Consider the following 24486-nt stretch of genomic DNA (forward strand, 5'->3'; position numbering starts at 1 on the left):
AATCATTTTTAACGTTACGTTTCATGGTATTTTAATGGTAGAAGAATTGCTTATTAACTGTGACTAATAATGTTACAAAATCATTCGCATGAATCCAAAGGTACGGTCTTAAACATAAATGTGACAATGAGGGATTCTATAGAGGGGGATCATCATTTTAATTTTAATACCATCAGTAACGTGTACTTTTGGAAATTTCATATGGTGCCGTTATGTGAGGAAATTAAAATACTGCGAGGGAATACTAGTAAGGGAATTAAAATACATCAAAATAATAACATCAATAACAACAATAATAATCAAAAGTTTAAGTCGTGGGACTTGCACGTTATTGTCGAGACCTATTTATATACACGTGTATGACTGTAGCTATAGTCAAAACTTTCGAATTAGTGGATTTCTTGCCCCTTATACTTTCTGATTCTACATGTCGTAAACTACAAGATTGTAAAAAAGTTAACAATTTTTGGTTCTCTAAAATAACATTAATTGATATTTGTGTAGTAAATATTCTTTATTATCGTGAAAATATAACCTAACTAAAATTAAAATATACTCATCATATTGAGGTTAACCACGAGATAAGAATATTCCCCTACAAAGTATATATTGTTCATTTAATATTTCTAAATATATTTTTACGTAAATACTTGAATTTTCATCTGTAATAAGATGAAAAAGGGACTTAAAGAAGTGAACACAAAGAGTGCTAAGTGGTATGAAGAATATCCTAAAGAAGAGGAACCATGTAAACATTCAAAATCTGAAATAGAAATATCGAATTTAAAAAATGAAGCAAAAAGATATTTAGATGCAGAAACTTCTGTTTACCAATTAAAAGAATCAAAATGTACTGATTCAGAAACAGCATGGTTAAGAACAGCATTAACACAGGGTACAACCTCAGATAAAGTAGCAGCTGCTATCGTATTAGTGCAAGACAATCCAAAATACAATTTAACTCGACTTACAAAGCTTATAAATCAAGTACGAGTTGCAAAACATAATCAATGCAATATGGTGATAAAATCTTTAAAAGATCTGTTTTTATCAGATCTACTTCATCCTAAATTTAAATTACTGAAATTCGAGGAACAAAATTTAGATGAACTTGACAAATTTAGTTCTGGAGATGCACTTATTAAATTAGGTTTATCAAGAAAAAAACTAATGGCTCATTGGTATTTTGAAGATCAATTACATGAACAGTATGAACATTTTGTAATGTCTTTAGCTACTATTGCATCTGATACCGTGGATGCAAATCGTGAAATAGCAATATCAACAATGAAAGATTTATTAATAGGAAATGTTGAACAAGAACATAAGTTATTAGAATTGATTGTTAACAAAATAGGAGATCCAAGTGGTAAAATAGGATCTAAAGTTATATTTTGTCTAAATAAGTTATTATATGAACATCCCAACATGAAACTTGTTGTATTACGAGAAGTTCAAAAATTATTATTTAGAAAAAATGTAGCACAACGTGCTCAATACTATGCAATATGCTTATTGACGCAATTTCTTCTAACTAAGAAGGATGAAAAGCTTGCTTCTACACTCATTGAAGTTTATTTTGCCTTTTTTAAAGCTTGTTTAAAAAAGGGAGAGCCAGATTCTAGAATGATGGGAGCAATTTTAGCTGGTGTAAATAGAGCATATCCATTTGCAAACATGGATTCAAATATATTGAATGATTATATAGACTCTGTATACAAAGTTGTACATATTGGATCTTTTAATGTTTCTTTAAATGCACTTAACTTATTATATCAGGTAAGTATGTAAATTATAATATATTAATTATAAGAGGTCCAACGTTTTTATTTTTTTTTTTGTTCCTGTAGATTACAGGTAAAGATGAAGCCCAATCAAACAGATTTTATTCAACCTTTTATCGGAAATTATTAGATCCACAAATTGGGGTGGCAAACAAACGTGCACTGTTTCTTAATCTATTATTCAGAGTTCTCAAAAATGATCGTAACAAACAACGTTCATATGCTTTTGTCAAAAGAACTTTACAAATCATATTATATTTTCCTGCAAATATGGCATGTGCTACTTTATATGTGATATCCAAAGTTTTACAGACAAATAAGGAATTAAAAACTTTATTATTAAAACCTCGAGATTTTATCAAAATTGAAAATGAAGATCTTGAATCTAAAGATAGTTCATTAAGTCCAGAAAATAAAAATATCTCTTATCCTTCTGATGATAGATTCAAATTAGAAGACTCCATTTTATTAACGAATGTTATATCTGAACACAATATTGATAAGGAAATTAATTCTGAAAATAAAACAGGAAATAACATAAAAATTGATTTCGATTCACATAAGGAATATGACCCCTTTTGTCGCAATCCCCTTTATGCTGGAATAACTAGAGGTCTAAATACAGAGTTCATAACATTATCTAAGCATTATCATCCAAGTGTTGCATTATTTGCAAATACTATTCTTGAAGGTACTTCACAGTACAATTATTTTCACATGTATTACTTGCATATAAAATCAATTTAACATATTAAAATTGTAACATATAATTTTTATAATTATAGGGAAACCAATCGATTACACAGGAGACCCGTTAGAAGATTTATCCTTAATGCGTTTTCTAGATCGTTATGTTTTTAAAAATCCAAAAAAGTTAGAAGATAAAAAAGTGCAGAGAAGGAATGACCCTTTAGCACAACGTGCAGGGTATACACCTAAAGGTATTAGATGTATTCCAATTGATAGTATGTCATATCTCAATGAAAGAGAAGAACGCATTCCAGTTGATGAATTATATTTATACCGATATTTAAAAAAGAAAAAAGAATGTAAACACGAACTTAAAGTTGAAGATGATGATATAGAGAGTGTTAATAGCGAAGAATTTGACAACATGTTAGACAGATTAACAGATAATAAAGACTTTGGAGATTTAGATATTGCAGCTGATATTCAAAGTGGAAGAAAGAAGAAAGGTATGTATCTATTTTTTGTAATTTACTTTTAATCCAGAAATTATTTTTAAGATATTTCATATTATATGAAAACTAAAAATAAACATTTATTATATTTGTAGATATTGAGGAAGAAGATGAATATTTTGATGATAATAAAAGTGAAGATAGTAATAATTCTCACGATGTACATGAGTTAGAAGAAAATATAGATAATGATAATACTGATGATGAATTACAGAATTTAAGTGATATTGATCTAGATGACGATGATGCTAGTGATTTGGAGTTTGATGAAGATATTGATGAAGCTTTGGATGATAGTATTCAATCAAATATAAAGAAGCAAAATAAAAATTCAAAAGGAATTGATAGCAACATATTCGTATCAGCGGAAAAATTTGCAGAAATGTTAGAAGAACATAGTAAACAAAAAGGTAAAACTGGTGGCACAAATGCATTTAATACTTTGGATGGTGCAAGTTCGAAACAAATAGATTGGGAGATTAAACGACATCAGAAACTCAGAAATTCTTTAAATAGAAATAAACGGAAAGGTTCCAAAATTTTTAAAAGAAATGTAAAAAGGGTTAAACATTAATTATAAAATAAATATATTTTAAAAGCTTTTATATAGCATGCATTTCTTGCCGTGTTCGCTGCCACCAGAAAAATTGTGTATGTTATACGTTAACAATCTTTCAATAGTAACAAACGTATTAAAGATTTAAAGCATTTATAAATTACAAAAAATGGATGCTTTAATTGATACGTTATACAAATTAAGGAACTACACATATACCTATATACTAAAACATCTTTTTACTTTACTTTCATAATTACTAGACACAAAAACATTAATCTACATTACATTGTTGATACTGAATGTTGTAAAAAAGATAATTTAAATCGTTAATAGACAGTTAACATATTTTCAATTTGATGCATTATGTAAAAGATTAATTTACAAAAACAGTAAAAAGATTTATTTTTTTTTTTTGACAGAAATATTCGATACTTCCACTATAATAACACTATTATCTTATGTAAAAGTATTTTTATCATCAAAAAGGTTTTTACAAATTAAAAGATTATTTTCATTCATATTTTTGTACTCACTGTACACTGTCACGTTGTATTTGAATAAAAATAATCAAGCTTTCAACTTCTTTAGCAACAACCACAACTATCGTATAATCACGCTCATCTACTTAAAAGTTAATTGCAAATTAAGCAATCAGAGGAAAAATTACATAAAAAAACACGTTACATTCGAAATACATACTGTTCTAATTTACATTGGACATACTAAACTTTACATTTAAATTAACAATGAAAAATAAACTTTTTATTGATCCTTATACAAAAATGTAACAGTTGCAAAAGAAGTTGCGAGTATAGATTTTATGGAAGTATATTTCCTGTTTTTAAGTTTAAGAGTAATTATATTTTGACTAACAATAACATAATAAGGATGGCCTATCTCTTAATTTTTAAGTTATCAATAATCGTAAAAAAAACATTAAAATTTATAGTATGACTGTGCAATGATCAATAAATCTTCATATTTTTCATTTTGTACACGCTATTTTTTATATACGACATATTCTAAAGCGTGCTGTATATGTATATCGGAAGGCTGAACGCTACTCTGCATCAGCTTTTACTGAACTTTCTTCGTCATGAGCAGGGCTATGCCATGTCAATCGTTCTTCATAAAACTTTATCACAATTTGCGGACATTTCTCATTGGCAATTCGAGCAGGAACTAAATCTGCATCATCTGTTCCTTTCCATTTCATTAAAAACATCAATTCTCCACTTGAATCTGTTGCACCAATAATTCGTTCAGGTTCCAAATTTCTGTCAAAACCTATGTGCAATTAAAGCGAAGTAATTAAAAACATGTTATATGTATATTATTTAAATATATTGTTTAAGGAGCTAAAAATAAATTTTACCTTCAGGTTTCTTATCTTCAGTCATTTTTTTCTTAGTATGAGTAAGTACAGGACCACCTGATGAACTTTTTCGTTTCTTTTGTTCTTTATCTTCATGCCGTTTACCAGTGGCAGCTGCTTCTTTCTTTTTGCGTTGTTCTTCAAATTGTGCAATTAGATCTGGACAATCAAGATTTTCTTCTGGTTCCCATGTATTTTCTTCATTGGAATATCCTTTCCATTTTAGAAAATATTCAACCTAACAATATGTAGTTAACAAACAGTAATCTTAACAAATATACAAGAAATATATATGTATAATATATATTCAAAATCACATACTTTTCCTTTAACCACTCTCCTATCTAAAACTTTTTCAACGCTGAATTCCTCTCCTCCTGCACTTTCTCCAGGGGATGATTCCTTCCCTTTGCTCATTCTGTTTTAATACTGCAAATATATTTTATATATAACAAAGGATATTAAAATAAAAATTATACACCATATAACTAAAAAAAAATATTGACATTGAATATACAGTCATAGTCAAAATAATTCGTTGTATATAAATAATAAATTCATACAAAAAATAACTTTGGAAAAATTATTTCAGTATAAAATAACAATACATTCAACAATTTTGTAAGAAAAAGGTTTAAAGATGCTAAGAGAAACGACCATGATGCAAAATGGCGGTACGACAGCCGGGAAGCAATCAAAGATTTTTCTTGTGAACTTACGGTAAAAGCTAATCGCTAATGAATAATATAAACTAATATTAATATTAATTATGATTACATCTATAACTGTCTGGCCACTATTTTTAATTATGATACTTACTTAGAGAATAGATACAAATTGAGCAAAGATGCAACTACGAATGATGCGGCGGGCTTTCTGGCGCTTTAGCGTCTTATTACCGCGTTGCCGCGAAAAATGACAGTGTGACCAACATATCATTCGCAAATGATTTTACAAATTTATTGTTCATTGAGGTAAAAAAATATTTTATGTCATTGACATTTCTTTATAAATATCTATTAATTTAAAACGCAAAACATCATAATTATTACAAAAATGGCATTAAAATATAATACATTTTTACTATAAATAATGGTTTTTGTTGAAGTGTTAAACATTAAATTCATTATACATTAAACTTTTCTTAAAGAATATCATTTGTTTGGTAATTTTTATATAAAAGTTGTTAGTAAAACAAAATATGAAACTTTTTGATTTGCAATACAATAAATATTTTGCTGATGTATTGCAATCATTTCTAAAATTAATTTTTCTAACAAATAATTTAGCCAAATAATTAATATTTTAAATCTTTTATAAAAATTATAATATATAATGTTATAACATGACGCATTATATACAGAATAGTATTAAAAAATATTTAACGTTATATAAAGTTTGTACTGTGCATGGTATTAAAGATTATTTTTGTAGATGGCACTATTATTTAAAATTTTAATATTGATCTTCCACTCTTTATAAAAGTTATGGATTAAACGGCGTTGGAAGTTTGGAATTTGGAGTTGGCATTGTTGGCATTGTTGGCAAGGACTTTCAAGGTATTGTTAAAATAGAATTTGTAAAGTAATAGTATGTGATCAAACCATGTAGTTTATTGATATTAAATAATTAATATTAAAATTTAATTATATTTTATAATTAATTCGCAGAATAATACTCAAAATGGCTGCCCGATCAGTTATTAAGTATTTACGTCCAAAAACTGTTGTATCTCAAATTCATAGATGTGCTTCACTCTCTGCATTTGAAATACAACATAAAACTCCATCTATTAAAAAGGTAATGCCTATACCAAAAGCTCACTATGGAGGACGACACACAGTTACTGTTTTGCCTGGTGCTGGAATTGGTCCAGAGTTGATGACCTATGTAAAAGAGGTACGACAAAATTTGTATATACCTTTAGTAAAAAATGATCTTTTAGGTATATGTCATTACTTCTATATTCTTTAAATTATTACATTAAATGTCCTGTTAAATTTTTAAACAATATGTTAAAGCAGAAAGTCTTATATAATCTTTTTATATATTTTTTATAGGTTTTCAGTTATGCAGGTGTACCAGTAGATTTTGAAGATGTAGATATTGATCCAAATGCAGATGACAATGTTGATTTACATTATGCTATTACATCAATTCGTAGAAATGGTGTAGCACTAAAAGGGAACATTGAAACTCGTAGTACAGAAGCTGGTGTACTTTCCCGAAATGTTGCTCTTCGAAATGAGTTAGATCTTTATGTAAATGTCTTACATTGTGTATCATATCCTGGGGTAAATTCACGGCATAAAAATATTGATATTGTTATTGTGAGACAAAATACAGAGGGGGAATATGCTATGTTAGAGCATGAAAGTGTACAGGGTGTTGTGGAAAGTATGAAGGTTATTACAACTACTAATTCTGAACGTGTTGCAAGATATGCATTTGAATACGCTAAGCGAAATGGAAGAAAAAAAGTTACCACAGTTCATAAGGCAAATATAATGAAGCTTTCTGATGGGTTGTTTTTAGAAACATCAAAAAGAGTTGCAAAAGATTATCCAGATATTACTCATAATGATATGATTATTGATAATACTTGTATGCAATTGGTCTCCAATCCACATCAGTTTGATATAGTGTTAACAACCAATTTATATGGGGCAATTGTATCAAATGTAGTATGTGGTTTATTAGGTGGTGCTGGATTATTGTCAGGTAAAAATTATGGTGACCATTATACAGTGTTTGAACCAGGTACTCGTAATACTGGTACAGGCATTGCTGGGAAAAATATTGCCAATCCTATTGCAATGTTAAATGCTGCTGTTGATATGTTACGTCATCTTGGACATAAGCATCATGCTACGTTAATTCAAAATGCTATCAATAGAACTATTAACCAAGGTATACATACTCGTGATCTTGGTGGACAAGCTACCAGTAGAGAAGTTGTTGATGCTATAATGAAATATATTAAAACAGCATCTGATTAAGACTGATACAGTGTATCTTGGTAAACCTAATATGAGAGGGAGAGTTAAAAAGTAAGTAGTATTTGTATTAAAAAAATGAAGTATTCAGTATTTGAAGTTAGTTTTTATTTGATTAGTATTTATTTGAAAATAGAATCTAAGTACTACTTTTTTACATAATCCCAATGTTTATTGAGACACTTATCATATCACGATACCAGTTCTTCTATTGCATCGTTGAAGAATTGTCTCTCAACTTGCGATAACCATTTTCACGTCGCACTTCGACCTTTTTCATCAGAGCAGTATCACTTTGGAACATCTTTTTTTATTGGCCTGAAGACATCGAAGTCATAAGGGGAAAGGTCTGGGTCTGGACTGTACGGAAGTTGCTATACGTTTCACTTGAATTTTTCTAGTATATCTTCGTGGATCGTGCCGAGTGTGAATGTCCGATCCGACGAACGCGATATGTTTCACGATTGATAACAAATGAAAGGCAATCGTTATGTCGAAAATATCAATATAACCTTAGAACACAAGTATTGAGAAATGTTGTCACTTTGCTGCCAAGTTTCCTCAAGATATTTTTAATATACAAAAAGTTATAGACGAATGCAACTTACTTTTTGACTCACCCTCGTAATAATGTAGAACCATATATATTTAATTTTGCTTTTTAGAAAGAATATTCATTGTGTTTGGTATAATGTTAAAATATCATTGCAGTTGACAGTAGTAAATGTATTCTCTACTTAAAAGGAATACTATACAATTGTGTAAATCGCACAAAATTATGACAATTTTTAAGTAAAATGACAAATTTGATACCTGTATTATAGTGATATTTCATGTAATATAAAGATATTGTAATATACTGAATTATTAATATTCAAAATTTGTAAAATATATGCTATAAGTACTAATATCAATAGAAATTAAATATTGTAATTATTCTTATAAGACGTGTTTGAGATGTAAATTTTTTTATTTACATCTGAAAATATTTCAGATGTAAATAAAAATATTTTCTTGTAATTATGTAATATTTATACATGTCTTTAATAATTTTATGCTAATGATAATTCACTGAACAAATGATTTCGAGTACAATATATCCGAGGACTTAATTTAGTTTATTTCATTTACAAAATGTTTAGATAGTGAAAAATATTTAGTATTAACAATATTGTATTATAGAATATATAAAAATTATTAAAATCTTGATCAGTGAAAATCCTAATATAATAATTCAATTTTGTAGAAGTTGTAATGCTAATTCCTCATCTACTTTTAAATCTGTATTATCTATTTCATGACATGTTCTTTGTTTCTTTTTTTTCTTTTTATATTCATCTTGTGTTATGAGTTTTCTTTTAGATGATCTGTAAATGATAAAAAAATATGTGTACCAAATATAAAATTAATATTAGAAATAAAACAAATAAAACAAATATATTTTTGTAGACATAATGATTTAATACAAGTTGTTAAAATGCAAACCTATGTATGCTGCTTTCTTCTTCACTTTCCTGTGTTTCTGGAACATTCATAATTTCTTCATAATTTTCTTGCTGCTTGCCATAAATTTTATCTGGATCTGGTAACCAGGATAAATCTAAATCACTGTCTGCTTCCTCACTAGCATAGTCGTTTATAGTATTCTCAGTTTCATCTCGATCATCTTCATCATTTTTATCATTTATTTTCTTCTTGCTAGCTTTTAGTTTCCTTTTTTCTTCTCTATGTTTTTCTTTTATTTTTTCCCTAAAGCGTTGCTTATCAAATTTATCTTCTTCGTGTAATATCCGTTTAGCTATTTCTATGTTAATTCCAGAACCTTCTTCATTTTCATATTGTCTAGCTAATTCAGAAACTTTATCTTTAGAGGGATTTAGTAATTCCTGTAAAGTGAAATATGTTATGATTGCACATTTGAGAGATTTATATTTATAATTAATGGAAAAAGCAAGAAAAAATAAATCAAACCTCTCCCCTATCATCAAAAGTAATTTTTTTATTTGGTACTATTTTTTTTCGAAGAATTTTTTTAGCTATTGCGGCTTTTGTAACGGCTTTCTTTTTGTTTACATTTTCGTCCTGTTTATCATTGATTTCAATTGGTATATCATCAAGGTTTATATTTTTTCGTTTCACAGTTAATATATCATCATCATCGCTATCATCTGTATAAGAAAATAAATATATTCATATAAAAAAAAAATACATAATTTGATAAATTTTGACATTTATTTTTATACCAAGTGCAAAGTTATTTGGACTTATTGTCGGAGATCTAATTTCTTCTTCTTCTTTATTTTCTTTATAGTCACTTATTTGCCCATCTACATTGCAGTTTAATTTATCATTAGCAGTAAATTGTTTCATTTTTTCACTATTTTTATCAGATGGTTGTCGTTTTTGTTCCATTCTTTGAAGGAATCGAATTCTTGGAGGTATGGCTAAACCTAAAGATCTAAAACAAAAAAATTAATTGCAAAACAATAAATCAAAAGTTGCTTATGTCATTAAAATTATTATTACGTGTATTTATATATATACTATACCTTGCAAATAAATCGGTATTTAATGCACGGACATTAAAGACTTCTTTATCTTTCATCAAGAAGACTGATTTTATATATGATACAAATCCTCTTTGAGCACTTTCTTTTAACAAAACATCTCTTGCTAATAGTGCTTCTATTTTACGTTGTGGAGATTGCAATTTATTTGGGTTAATTCTATATATATATATATATATATATTATTTGAATATATAAACATTATGAGTTGTTTAATTATTTATTTAAGAAAGACTTTTAACTCACTGTATCATGGATATTGGAATTTTGCGCTCTTTAAGTTTTTCAATCATTTTTTCTTCAGATGGTAATAAAACCAGCAAGCATTCACCATTTCGTTGAAATCTAGCTGTTCTACCAGCACGATGTATATAAGCATTTACATCTTCAGGACAGTCCATTTGTACAACCCAATCCACAGCAGGGAAATCTAAAATTTATCTAGATTATGAATAGCGATATTCAGGCTAATTTAGAACCACGTGAAGAATCATTCTTTTTCCTTACCTAACCCACGAGCAGCAATATCAGTTGCAAACAAAACTGCAGATTGTTTTTTACAAAAAGTTTCGTAAATTTCCATTCTTCTAAGTTGATGTAAGGTACCATAAAGTGCTAACAAACTTATACCAGGTCTCAATCGACAAAGTACTTCAAATATATATTTTACCTTAAAGATAATAGATACCATAACATTATTCTTCATATTTAGTTGAAATAAATTATAACAAATATTGCTATACCTGTTTACAACTGGAGAAAAAAACAATAATTTTTTGTTTTAAATGATTACGTATGAATGACCACAACATTGAAACTTTGTCTTCTAAAGCGCAAACAACATAACTTTGTTCAAGTGCTTCAGGTGTGGTATGTGTAGCATGTTCATGGACAGACACATACATAGGATCTTTCAAACTCAATCTGGCCAAGTCTCTTACGGACCTGTTAAAAAATTAAATAAACATAATCTAATAAGTATAAAGAATGATTATATTTTACTTCTTTTTTAATATGCATACTTTGTTTGTGTTGCAGAAAATAAAAGGGTTTGCCGTTTTGGAGGTAGATTCTCAATAATAGAATTCATGGTTTGCTCAAAACCCATATCTAAACATCTATCAGCTTCATCTAATACCAGTACCTACAATTGTGATAGATAAAAGATATAGGTAAATAAAAATACATTGTTATTATTTAATTATTATTTATCTGTTTAATGATGATTAAGCTAATTAACATTTTCACATCAAATGATCCACTTATATTCCTATATCTATTTACCTGCATATTTATACAATCAAATAGTGGATTTTCATCCATATGTTGTAACAAACGACCAGGAGTACATATAACAATATTGCATTGATCCATACGTCTTTTTTCAAATTTTAGATCTTTTCCACCAATGATAAGACCAGCAGAAATATCATGATGTCGACCAACTTTTCTTAGTGTTTCATATATTTGATAAGCAAGTTCTCTGGTTGGTGTAATAACAAGTGCACCAAGTCCATCTAATCTTGTCCATTGTTTGCAATATAATATCTCTAAGACCTTATACAATTTAAGACCTTTATTATAAATTTTTGTTACAAATTTCTTTATTAAAGTACTACATAAATTTAATAAAATCTCTTACTGGAATAAGAAACGCCAAAGTTTTCCCACTGCCAGTTTTTGCTGCTCCTAATATATCATTTCCACGCAATGCTAATCCAATACTTTGTCTTTGAATATCTGTCATTGCAATATAATTATTTTCTGTCAGACCCTTTAAAGTTTTCGGTGAGAGTGGAAGATCTGTAAATTTTGTTATTTTCGTTTCATCGATCTGTAAACATATAAATCTTATAAAATCTTATAAATTTTACAGACTTGAAAAAAGAAATTAGAACTTACAGTATCATATTTAGATTGTAGATTAGTAATTATTTTTGTTTCAGGAAATGGTTTTTTCTTCGTATTGTAAATTTTCACTTTTTGTTTCTTTGGCATTGTATATTAGATTTATCTAAGGAACGTTGTATATAACCTATTTATAAGGTTATGTGAACAACTGATGCATATAATTACAACGCCACTGTACAACTAGGCGCCAACTGCAACAGTATTGCTTGACTTACTACAGATATGTGCATATCAAGAATACATATTTGAATATTTAAATAGAACAGCGAAGTACATTAATATTCGTATTTAAACTATATGCAACGAATACATTATATGTATTAATAATTTTCTTTAAAAGCGAAGAGGTATACGAAATATAAAATAAATAAAAATAATTATTTGAATTATTAATTTTCTTAGTAAAGTATATGTATGTATATATATCTGCTTTCAAGCTTTTAACAGATAGTACATATCATCGGTAATTTATCGATAGAATTAATTAAATGTTTAAGATATTAATTGGCCTTATATTATAATATAAAAGTTGTAGTATCCTATAAGTACATATATGGTATTAATTGCTGCACAAATAATTTGAACGAATTTATTTATAGATTAATTAATTTTTAGCAGTGTGATAAACTGACAGAAATATCATAATTTAAAATAATTATTTCCCAAAATATTCTTAGCTTATATTATTGATTAATACATTATATTAATTAGCACATTAGGTTCGATCAGTGACCAATACGATTATTTTCGAAAGATTAAAAATAGATGAATCAATCTATCAATGAACAAATATACTTGTGCATCACGTAAAAAAAAATTACCTTTTACTCGTTCAAATGCGTTGCGACTAATACTCTTTAACGTGATAAATATTGATTTCCATTCGGTCCGAATAGAGAACTCTTATAAAGTAACTTAAGTCGGGAAGTAGTTAATCAAAAGTATCGAGGAAGTAATTAATTGAAAGTTTCATAGTTAAACGATGACCACATTCGTTGGCGGAACAATTTCTTTTTTTTTTTTTTTCGAACGAACTTTTGTAAGTATATATAATGTAACAGTACGACAGTCAAGATAGAATTTCGCTTGTATTCTCATAAGAAAAATTTCGATGATGAAAAGATTCCTACCCTGGGTAGATCATAATGCACCACATTTTCGATGTGCCACGTGTTATCTGAATCAGTGTCAACAGAAGAAACGCGGGATTGTAATTAAAATACACATGTGTGGAATGCATGTGGATCGTTGCATCGGCGTTTACGTGAAAGAGAAGCGGGGAGATAGAATATTAGAAAGGAGGGATCGAAGTAGAAGAAGAGGAAACGCGTGGGGAAGGGCGACTGCATTGTGACAACGATTATATTCAGATAAATTTCTCGGGCTTTCTCGACTTCACATCCGATCGGTTCGTTAGTGGCTTTACCGATAGTGCGCGTTCTTTTTACGGTGATTGGTATCAGAAAAAGTTCCCTGTGAAAAACATGATTTGACGAAGAAAGGGTAGCATGCGGCGGGACCACGTGAAACAGCAATGGAGAACACTGCGACTGCCTCGCAATATCCACTCCGTTTCTTGGGCATTTTGTCTTCTCGTAGCATTAGGACTGTATCCGGTGCTAGCCGATATTATCTTGCAAGACATGGGTAAATGTGCAACAATTCCTTTTAAATCACAATTTGACCAACTTAACAATCAGTTTGACTTTGTGTCCTGACGAATAAGTATACGATTTAGAACAGTAAAACGACAGGCCAAAATGAATACGCTATTTCAAAGCAGATTTTATGATCGTATGTCTGCATTTCGTAATTTGTAATAATATCTATATCGAACAAACCTGAATGAGTATGTATATCTAAAAAGAAATAATTCTTTAAAATATAAGATTCCAGTTATATAGGTTAAATGATCACCGTGTGATATGTACAAGTACACGAGTTGAAATAATCATTCTGTGAACTATGTAATAGCAAGTCCATTTGCTAGTGAATGTCTTTTTAAGTGATCTCTATTGCATTAATTGAGCCACTGTTCGTAGCATGCAAAACTGTGTGTTCCACTCAGGAAAAGAGGACTTGTTAATGAAACTGGTTTAAACGCGATGAGTTACGTCTTTCGAGATCAGGGGTTATTGGGTTTCTAGGGGTTATTGGGTTGTTCGTCGTGCCGTCATCGTACTATTATGCTTGTTTAATCGCATCTTTCCCTTTCCATGTAAAATCATAAGTTTCGGCTAAAACAGGTTCATTGCTAGTTAAGAAATTACATATGCTATATATATATGCTATCGCTATATCTATCTATGAAATGTATCTATGTGAAATTTTATTGCGATGCAAGTATGTTTTCGACGATATTCTGGTCGCTGAAAACTTTAACATTGAAGAAAGTATACGTAAATTTTATTTATAGAAACATTTTCAAAATATCTTTTTTATGAAAACATGTCTAGAATTGTGTATGCAAGAACTTTGTTAAATAAGAAATTCTAGAAAAATCATAGTTTTGATGTTATTTAGGCATATGTTAGTAATCATTTAAAGTGAACGCGAATCACGATATTTCACAATTTCAGAAAAGAATATCGTAGACCTGATGGATGGTACGGGAATACACCAAGAGCCCGTTGGAGTGATCGTAACCGAAAATCGTTGCCACAGAAATGATACAATAGCATATGACATTACGGAAAGCGCGCTACTGACGATCAATACGAACACTTTGTTTCCGACTGGTATACCGCGTGATTTTTCCATTTTAGTCGTCGCGAAGCCAAAAATCGGTTAGTACTCTCTTTAATTGATTTACATTTATCCTGATCGTACTTTTACGTATCATAGATTATAATCACATAGATAAGATAATAACCGATACAATTTAACGATTACAAAATTAGGATCCTCGGCTGCCACGTTGTTTGCGATCTACAGCGACAGTGGTGAGGAACAGTTGGTACTATCATTGGGCAATGATGTCACTCTTTACTACAGTACAACTCCGGATGATGAGGATAAACCAATTTCGTTTGGTATTGATATATCCGATGGAAAATGGCATCGTCTAGGAATCAGCATCAAAGGCGATACTGTCACGCTAATTTTCGATTGTACTCAACAAATTTCCAAAGAATTAAGTAGAAATCTTGACGAAACGATTAGCGTCAGCGGCATCATAATTATCGGCCAACAGATCGTCGATGGTAACATGTATATGGTCAGTGGAGAATATTCAAATTAATTGTGCTTGATTACAACATACGAGTTTAATTCTACACGAAATCTAAGACGGAATTCAGTTTAACGGTTTGTTCGTTTATTTCGAATTATTCATAGGGTGGTCTGGAAATGTTGAAGATTGCACCGATACCAGACTCAGCTTACGAAATTTGCACGATTTTCGCGCCAAATTGTAGAAGTCAATCGAGACAAAGTGGTCGTTCGAATATGCGGAATTATAATTCCGTCGTGCGTACAACCTCGTCTACTTATTACGAGGGTACAAATATTGGCGACAGTCAGACAGACCCAAGTTCTAGTTCTCCGGTCAAACCCTTCTCAACCGCTGGATCGTATTATGAAACGAATTACGACAATCTGCACCCGCCTCGAAGTTATGGCAGAACATCTGAGAGATCTGGACCAAATGCTTCGTATAATGAGCAGGATGAAAATCTTGTAAAAGGAACGGAGGATGATTATGAGAACGGGAGTGAAGAAGGGAACGAGGATACCGAAGACAGCGACAACTACAAGTTAGCTTATAGGCCAGTGAATGCAACATATGCAACAAGACCAACTGTGGAGACGTTCCTTCACAATCAAAGTGCCGTGAGTTAATCGTTATAATAATAGACAATAAAACGTGTTTTTCATTTGCTTAAAAACATAACATATTGAACTTGAGAAAAATATTGGTTAAAGGAATATAAATAATGTTTTATCATTTATTAAATAAATGTTTATGTAGGTTTTCAACAACATCGATTCAGTCGAAGTAGATCGCTATCAAACGACAACGCCAGAAATTTCTAAAACTTCCGACAATTTATCTAGAGAAGTTCAAGGAGGTTTGAAATATTCGGAATCGTTGGAAGGATCGTATTACAATCCAGCTTATTATAGTAGTAGGGGTTCGCCTGGGCCACGGGGATTTCCGGGGCCACCAGGGATGCCCGGCCCACCTGGTAAAAAAGGAGAACCAGGAAGAGATGGGTTAGCAGGTTTGCAAGGCACGGCTGGCCCACCGGGAAACGTGTTCATAATTCCAGCACTTAACCAGCAAGGAAACGAGAAAGGACCGGATACTCAAGCGGAAGCTCTGAGACAAATGCTTTCACAGCATATGTTGGCTATGAGAGGTGCCGAAGGTCCTATGGGTCTTACAGGTATTGCTGGGCCCGAAGGACCACCTGGACCTCAAGGTCAGAAGGGAGAACCTGGAGAAGTTGGCGAATCTGGACCTCGTGGCGAAAGAGGTCAGTTTTATAAATTCTTTTCTGTATACAGTCCTGAAGTTCCATTAATTTGTTAAGTTGGATATTTAAATGTTATAACAGGATAATTTGGACAAAACAAACATTGGAACATTTAATAAATTCATACAGGTATTCCTGGAAATACTGGCAGGGAGGGTAGACGTGGTCGACCTGGGAGAGACGGAGAAAGAGGTTTAAGTGGACCACCAGGAATGAAAGGAGAACAGGGTGTGCCTGGACTGCCTGGATTACCAGGAGATAAAGGCGAACGAGGATTTGTAGGTGCCACCGGTGAACAAGGTTTACCAGGTCATGAAGGAATGCAGGGTGATGATGGTCCTCCAGGTTTACCAGGCTTACCGGGTGAAATGGTGAATAACGAAAATATTATACAACAATATACTTGTATTCATATAAAAACGGAAGATCGTATTTTTGAAATTACTTTAGGGACCTAGAGGATTCATAGGCCCACGAGGTTTCCCTGGATTACCAGGGAATCCAGGTATTCCTGGAAGCGAAGGTCCACCAGGAGCAAAAGGCAATACTGGTCCACCGGGCCCTCCAGGTGTGCCAGGTTCTCCGGGTCCAATTGGACCTGTAGGACCACCCGGACCTCAAGGTCTTTTGGGTCCAACTGGTCTAGTGGTAAATTACTTAGATACAATTTTTTTAAAAAGTATTTGCTTTTTATTAAATCTTCTACGAAGTTATTTAACAATTTTATCAGGGTCCACAAGGGAAGCCTGGAATTCCTGGTCTGTCGGGAGCAGATGGATCTCCTGGTCATCCGGGAAATCCAGGCGTTCCTGGGATGAAAGGTGAACAAGGGCCTCAAGGACCGCAAGGTCCGATAGGCTTCCCGGGAGTCCGTGGCATGAAAGGCGACGAAGGCAAACGTGGATCGCCTGGTGAACGCGGAGAAAAGGGAGAGAGAGGTCCAGAAGGAGAGAAAGGTGACATTGGCGCTAAGGGAGAACCTGGATTATCAGGTCCACAAGGAATTCCTGGATTGGAAGGTTTAGAAGGACCAAAAGGTTTCGAAGGGCCACGTGGTGAAACCGGTTTAGTTGGACTACCTGGTGAAAAAGGTAAAACTGGTCCTCCAGGTTTTGTTGGATATCCTGGAAATGTTGGTGAAAAAGGTGATAAAGGTCAACCAGGAAGAGAAGGCCCTAGTGGAGATAAAGGAGAAAGGGTAAAAGGAGCCTATCAAGTAAAATTTAATACAATGAGATTTATCATTTCGTTATTTTAGGGTAACAATGGCGCGTCAGGAGAACGTGGTGAACCAGGGCCTAGGGTACGTAAGGAAATACATAATAATATTAGCGATGATATTGTCACATAAAAGAATTAATAGAATATCTTTTACAAAGGGATTTAGAGGTGCTCGTGGAAGAAGAGGTGCCGAAGGATTGCCAGGACCGAAAGGTGATACTGGCCAGCCAGGCCCTCCGGGATTACAAGGAGAATCTGGTACGCCAGGAGTCGAGGGACCTCGTGGATTTGTGGGATCTCCTGGGCAAGCTGGTCTCAATGGTAAAGATGGAATCCCTGGACCTTCTGGTGAACGTGGACCAGTGGGTGATTCTGGGCCGCCAGGTCCACCAGGTGCGCCTGGTGTTATCGGACCGCAAGGTCCAGCTGGTGAACCTGGACAACCAGGAGAACCTGGAAGTCCAGGAAATCCAGGAGCTCCCGGAGAATCAGGTTCCCCAGGAGAGCAAGGCAAAGAAGGACCACAAGGACCACCTGGTTTACAAGGAAAAGAAGGTTCACCAGGTCCTGGTGGTCTACCAGGATTTCCTGGTGAACGGGGTGCAAATGGTTTACCGGTTTGTATTTGTCTGTCTTTCTAATAATATAATAACTAAAGTTTCCAAGGTAACGTGTTTTTATTAATTGAACTCTTCTCTATAAAACAGGGAATGCCAGGTGCAAAAGGAGAGATAGGACCACCTGGGCTTCAAGGTCCATCAGGCGATAAAGGTGCTCAAGGAGAATCTGGGAAAGATGGCGAATCTGGACCTCAAGGAAAGCAAGGACCTAAAGGACCACCTGGTCCAGTCGGATTGAAAGGCGACAGGGTAATAATAACATACAAGTATAAAAATAAATGACTAAAATGATAATAAAGCGATACCGAAATTATGAATCATATTAAATAATACATATTCTTATCAGGGCGAGCCTGGACCAGTCGGTCCTACCGGGCGAGATGGTTTACCAGGGCAACGTGGTTTACCAGGAGCTCCTGGCCCTGTTGGAGTGCCAGGAGAAGATGGAGACAAAGGAGATATTGGACCACCTGGTGAAAAAGGCTTTAAAGGATCTCAAGCGGAAACAGTAAGCGTAATGTAATTGTAATCATACGACAGCATAATAGTAAAATGTAAATTATGATTTACTTTTCACAGGGACCTCCAGGAGCACCTGGCGCACAAGGACTTCGAGGTGAACCTGGTGCTATCGGCTTACCAGGAGAAAAGGGACCACCTGGAGAAATCGGGAGGCGAGGACCAAAAGGCGAAGATGGTCCCGTTGGTGCATCAGGTCCTCCTGGTCCCGTAGGGCCACAAGGATTGCCTGGCCCATCAGGATTAAAAGGAGAAGTGGGGGATACTGGCATAGTTGGTCCTGTAGGACCGGCAGGAAATCCAGGTGAACAAGGTCCAAGGGGCCCTAAAGGGTCTGAAGGTTTACAAGGTCCTCCGGGAGTAGAAGGTCGTCAAGGAGCAAAAGGAGAATCTGGAGCGGTAGGACTTCCAGGTTTAATAGGTCCAGAAGGAAAACAAGTAAGGAATGATACTATAATTATTTCAATAAAAATTTATGGAAATAAATTTTACGTTATTATAATTTAACTAAACGTGTATCGTAGGGCGAAAGAGGCCCTCCAGGACCAAAGGGAGAAGAAGGTAAGAGTGGACCTCCAGGACCGCCTGGAAGTCGTGGTATAAATGGTCCGGAAGGACCAAAAGGTAATGCAGGACCACCTGGTTTTCCTGGACCTCCAGGAGAACCAGGTTTAGTCGGCCCAAAAGGGGAACCTGGTAAGAATGGTGAAGATGGAAAAGCAGGAGATCCTGGCGCACCAGGAGAGATTGGACCCCCGGGAAAGGAAGGATTACCTGGCCTTGCTGGAAAACGAGTATACATTATTATAGTCTTGACGATGATAAATCTTAAGGATTTGTTTTAAACAAATAACAGTATTGAATTAGTAATGAAAATTAATTTATTATTTAGGGATCCGAAGGTCCAGCGGGAGTGCAAGGTAGTCCAGGTTTACCTGGTGAAAAAGGAGACGTGGGGCCGCCTGGAGCGCAGGGACCTCCAGGTTCCATAGGATCTCAGGGTCTTCCAGGACCATCAGGTTTGCCAGGTGTAAGAGGATTGCCAGGACTTGCTGGAGAAAATGGTCCACCAGGGATGTCAGGAGCTGTTGGTGCTCCAGGAAAAGTTGGACCGGTTGGACCAAAAGGTCCAAAGGGTGACAGAGGTAAACGAGGAATCAAAGGGCATCGAGGTGAATTGGGACACGTTGGAGTCAAAGGAGAACAGGGTGAGAAGGGAGAACAAGGACCACGAGGTGCTCTAGGACTCGAAGGACCCAAGGGTAACCAAGGGCCACCAGGTTTATTGGGTTTCAAAGGAAACGATGGACCTCCAGGACTTCCAGGAATAGAAGGAGCAATAGGACCCAAAGGTAATGCTGGAAACGATGGACCAAAAGGCGAACTCGGCCCTCCGGGACCTCCAGGTCCTCCTGGACCACCTGCAGAGCAACCTATGATTCCTCCGGAGTTGTTATTCACGAGAGAACAAATTCTTCGAAGGAAGCGCGATATTTCGACAAATACGTAAGACCTTTTAGGCCTTGTATGTTTGACTTTCATGTCTGTAAATGTACTACTACTGATGATGATACTATTATTCGCAGCGCGGAAGACGAGAAAGAGAAAGATTCAGAAACGTTGGACAAGGATGATCAAATCGAAGAGGAATTTGGCCCAAAATTCTTGGACATGTACAGTTCTATATACGCCATGAGACAAGAATTGGATCGAATACGCAAACCGATTGGAAGCAGAGAAAATCCTGTAAGGACTTGCAAGGATTTATTTTACGGCCATCCTCATTTTCACGATGGTCAGTAATTCTATTTGCTTCGTTCGGAGGTTACTGATTTTGTCGGTTATTTGAAAACTTACGAAATAACGGTTATCAAAACAGGTTGGTACTGGATCGATCCAAATTTAGGAATGGCTGACGACTCTGTATATGTTTATTGCAATATGACGAATATGGGCGAAACTTGCGTATACCCTGATATTCACACGAGTCAAATGCCCAATATACCATGGAGGAAAGAAAATAATAAAACGGATTGGTACTCGAATTTGCGCGGAGGATTTAAAGTGAGTTTACATTCATCTAACGAAATACATGTCTATAAGAAACAACAAGTCCTGTATGACATATTGAAATATAAAATATAAAAATCTCTTATCCATCGTATGTTATGTTATAGATTACATACGAAGCTATTGGGGTAGTGCAATTAAATTTTCTGCGTTTATTGAGCCAAGAAGCTTATCAAAATTTCACTTATACCTGCATTAATAGCGTTGCTTGGTACAATGTTTTGAATTTTAATTATAATTCATCTTTACGACTGCTTGGTGCTAACGAGGATGAATTTTCATATGCCGGTATCAAGCCACAGATCGTTACGGACAATTGTAAAATGCGTAAAAGCAAAGGAGATACAGTGTTCTTGGTTTACAGTAAAAAGCTTCAACAGTTACCATTGGTGGATTTTTACCCAGTCGATTATGGATCGCCGCATCAAGCGTTTGGTTTTACAGTTGGACCCATTTGCTTCAAGTAAATCAAATTATCAAATCTCTATTGGCAAGACTGAAGTATAATTGTAAATTATTCGATAATTATTTTCTATCATTTTTTCCTTGACACTGTAATATCAATCAGCTGATAATAATTTATTAATCATCTAAATTTCTCTTACTAAGACGTACAATAGTGAGGACTATTATATTTTTCCGTGTACTTATATCAATTATCATTATCTTTTCGGATTTAAACGTTCGAAAGAATAAAAAAGTGCCATTCAGAACTTAAGTAGAATGTAAAAGGTGCAATACAATGTATTAACACTGTTATTTATATATATGTATATTATTAATATTGTAACCACTGCCATAAGTATGTGATCTACATTAATTCTGTGCGATGTACGCCGAATTTTCACATGTTTATAAATAAAATGCAATAATACATAAAATTGCTTTCACTTTATAACGTTATTCCCGCCTTGAAATATAATTTTAATTGATTCTAAATACGTACAAATCTCAATTGAATTTAATCCTTCATACTTATATACAATTTTTATCAGTTTTTATCTTAAACCCTGGTCTTGTTATTATCTAAATTGAGTGTTTTTTCGTATTGTGCAATTAAATGTACTATTAGATATAATTAGTAGAATAACTTTTGTGAATATAAATAGAAATAAAGATTGTATATTATGAATAATATGAAAAATATGAAAAGAGCTTCAGACATGTCGGTTCCGTGGTGTAGCGGTTATCACGTCTGCTTTACACGCAGAAGGTCGCCGGTTCGATCCCGGTCGGAACCATTTATTTTTACTATTTTTTTATGTCAATTTCCATTTGCTTTTTAATTGCTTATCTAATAATTTGATAAACGACCACAATCGACCATAAAACAAGTGTCTATCTATCTTTTTTATACATATTTTCTTCTAAACCAGCACGAAATAATAATATCAGAATGCGAATCTATCACTGACTACGAGGATGACATATAAAATTGTCAACAATGCGGAGATATAGACATCAAGAAAGACAGATTGATTGATAAGATTCATAGCTGCTCGACAACGGATAGAACGTGGTTAAAAATGACGTCCTTAAGTCACACGGTGTTTCCATTGAGTCTCCATGCATCATTTGCTCGGAACGAGTAGAGAGTGAATTAACTTGTCAGTCGAGGCTTACCACGAACAGAACTCCGTAGGAGTTGGCTGGATAGTTACGCGAACCATATCGATTCGCATCTGGGAAGGGCTGAAGAAAGTGAGAAGTGATTCAGGCCAGAAGGGATCGAAGGAATTCGCGAGAATGGCGCTATATGCGTGGGCGAACCGTGAGAAAGGGCAGGTGGTATCTTGTCGTGGTGGTCGGCGGTTCACACTTCCAGCTCGTTCTCTTCTCGCGACAAGAAAACCAAAGTGACGGTGCAGGGCCGCTTTTATCGCGACCTTCTTCGCGTCGTATCGGATTCAACTTGGAAGGATTCAGCTCGCTGCGCGTCGCAAATCAGTGATGGTACTTCTTCAAATACGTTCGTACCTACTTCTACTATTGAATATTTCGAACATCTGTGAAATATTTTAACGTATCTTGGCAGAGAGTATATTTCCGATCGAGTAAGGCGAACAGAGAAGCAGTTGCATAATTAATCGACCCATTAGAGGGAAAGATTCTGAAATATTTGTATTTTAGTTCAACGAGTAAAAATGTCTGTTCATTCAAAACATAAATAAGGCCGTCAATTGGTAATCGATGTTTAGAGAAAAAATAAAGTACGTAAATACGTTTAATGAAACTCGTGGCGTGCAGAGGGTAACTACTACGAGGGTGGATGGAAGCCGAGTTCTTTTGAAACGTAGCCGTCCCTGTTCCCGAGCGCTCGTCCAAGAAATGGTATGAGGGATAAAAGGTTTCCTTGTTTAACAAAATATCGTCTCCGAACCATTAGCCCGACCGTTACCACTTCAACGCGATTTTCTGCTCCTGCCACGTCGAGGAGGTGCTTCAGAATCCTACGGATCCTTCGACCTATCAAGTGCAGACCGCTTACTTTGCCCCGACAGAATCGCATCGACGCGCGACGCGTTGAAAATTAAGTTCCCTTTTTCTTTCTTTTTTTTCTTCTTTGATTCCTCTGTTATCGCGATTGTTCAATTTTATTGTATCTCACTCGGTAAAAATGTTCGTTTAAGCAGAAAAATAATTCTTCTCTTCGAGACTATCAAGTTGAAACCAATGTTCTAAAAATAATCTTTTTCAGTTATTTATCAAATGGACTATCAAACACGAAAGATAATGTAATCTGTTAGAAGGTCGAAAAATGTGTTCACAGACTTGGAATACATCGTGAAACTACGATATTTTAGCAATGAAACGCTCCACGAAGAATTAAAAACCTTTGACACTAGTAGCGTAACTTTATCTCCACTTGCTTTAATTTACAGTACAAATCGTTTCCAATTCTGTTCTCGATAATTCGGATGTTCATTTTTCTCGTTATTCGCGCGTACTGTTACTATTTTTGATATTTTAGAAATGTTCAGAGACATAAAGTAGCCCAATTATGCAAATTAACGATCAGTAGATATAGCTATATAATACATGCAGGAGAAACGACGGTCATTGATTTTCAAGCAATAATAAATAAAATATTCAACGATGGCGATGGTTATTACGACCATCTCTCGTAACGTTGCCCGTACCGTGCGAAGCATACAGGTGTCTTTCACTAACGTTTCACCGCTGT

At 33.8% G+C, this 24486-nt stretch overlaps 4 protein-coding genes and 1 non-coding gene across 9 annotated transcripts; 3 read left to right on the plus strand and 2 right to left on the minus strand.

Annotated features, from left to right (window-relative positions):
- The first annotated feature begins 84 nt into the window (after positions 1–84).
- LOC117158242 (Isocitrate dehydrogenase (NAD(+)) 3 non-catalytic subunit gamma) lies at positions 85–9354 on the plus strand. 5 transcript variants are annotated; one of them, XM_033336918.2, is made up of 5 exons: positions 147–1779; positions 1851–2475; positions 2570–2984; positions 6591–6819; positions 6981–9354. In XM_033336918.2, exons 1-5 carry the CDS (start codon positions 673–675, stop codon positions 7917–7919), a joined length of 3315 nt encoding a protein of 1104 aa, XP_033192809.1. In that variant the 5' UTR covers positions 147–672; the 3' UTR covers positions 7920–9354. The 5 variants fall into 5 exon arrangements, 4 of the variants coding, with proteins under 4 accessions (XP_033192806.1, XP_033192809.1, XP_033192807.1 ...); XM_033336915.2 differs by lacking the exons at positions 6591–6819; positions 6981–9354 and adding an exon at positions 3082–3589 and having other exon boundaries at positions 85–1779; positions 2570–2980; XR_013059461.1 differs by lacking the exons at positions 147–1779; positions 1851–2475; positions 2570–2984 and adding an exon at positions 6333–6479 and having other exon boundaries at positions 6981–7970; positions 8120–9354.
- LOC117158244 (chromobox protein homolog 5) lies at positions 3550–5847 on the minus strand. The gene is made up of 4 exons (XM_033336920.2): positions 5740–5847; positions 5242–5349; positions 4921–5158; positions 3550–4832 (listed from the first exon to the last, which is right to left on the minus strand). Exons 2-4 carry the CDS (start codon positions 5335–5337, stop codon positions 4606–4608), a joined length of 561 nt encoding a protein of 186 aa, XP_033192811.1. The 5' UTR covers positions 5338–5349; positions 5740–5847; the 3' UTR covers positions 3550–4605.
- On the minus strand, positions 9016–13230 carry LOC117158243 (putative ATP-dependent RNA helicase DDX10). Its single transcript, XM_033336919.2, has 13 exons — positions 13216–13230; positions 12386–12585; positions 12126–12317; positions 11768–12040; positions 11506–11627; positions 11227–11428; positions 10991–11153; positions 10730–10913; positions 10466–10642; positions 10160–10374; positions 9888–10084; positions 9402–9802; positions 9016–9283 (listed from the first exon to the last, which is right to left on the minus strand). Exons 2-13 carry the CDS (start codon positions 12479–12481, stop codon positions 9151–9153), a joined length of 2355 nt encoding a protein of 784 aa, XP_033192810.2. The 5' UTR covers positions 12482–12585; positions 13216–13230; the 3' UTR covers positions 9016–9150.
- Positions 13231–13695: 465 nt separating this feature from the next.
- Positions 13696–22183, plus strand: LOC117158318 (uncharacterized). Its single transcript, XM_033337097.2, has 18 exons — positions 13696–14041; positions 14974–15180; positions 15295–15611; positions 15731–16225; positions 16365–16872; positions 17002–17243; positions 17323–17520; positions 17603–18070; positions 18131–18175; positions 18252–18710; positions 18801–18962; positions 19060–19221; positions 19293–19670; positions 19757–20026; positions 20125–20738; positions 20819–21027; positions 21112–21296; positions 21410–22183. The coding sequence occupies exons 1-18, from the start codon at positions 13903–13905 to the stop codon at positions 21767–21769; spliced, it is 5418 nt and encodes a 1805-aa protein (XP_033192988.1). The 5' UTR covers positions 13696–13902; the 3' UTR covers positions 21770–22183.
- Positions 22184–22470: 287 nt separating this feature from the next.
- TRNAV-UAC (transfer RNA valine (anticodon UAC)) lies at positions 22471–22543 on the plus strand. The gene has a single exon. It is a non-coding gene; the product is annotated as a tRNA-Val (tRNA).
- The last annotated feature ends 1943 nt before the right edge of the window (positions 22544–24486 follow it).

Source organism: Bombus vancouverensis, chromosome 10 (genome assembly GCF_051014615.1).
Source record: "Bombus vancouverensis nearcticus chromosome 10, iyBomVanc1_principal, whole genome shotgun sequence".
NCBI lineage: Eukaryota > Metazoa > Arthropoda > Insecta > Hymenoptera > Apidae > Bombus > Bombus vancouverensis.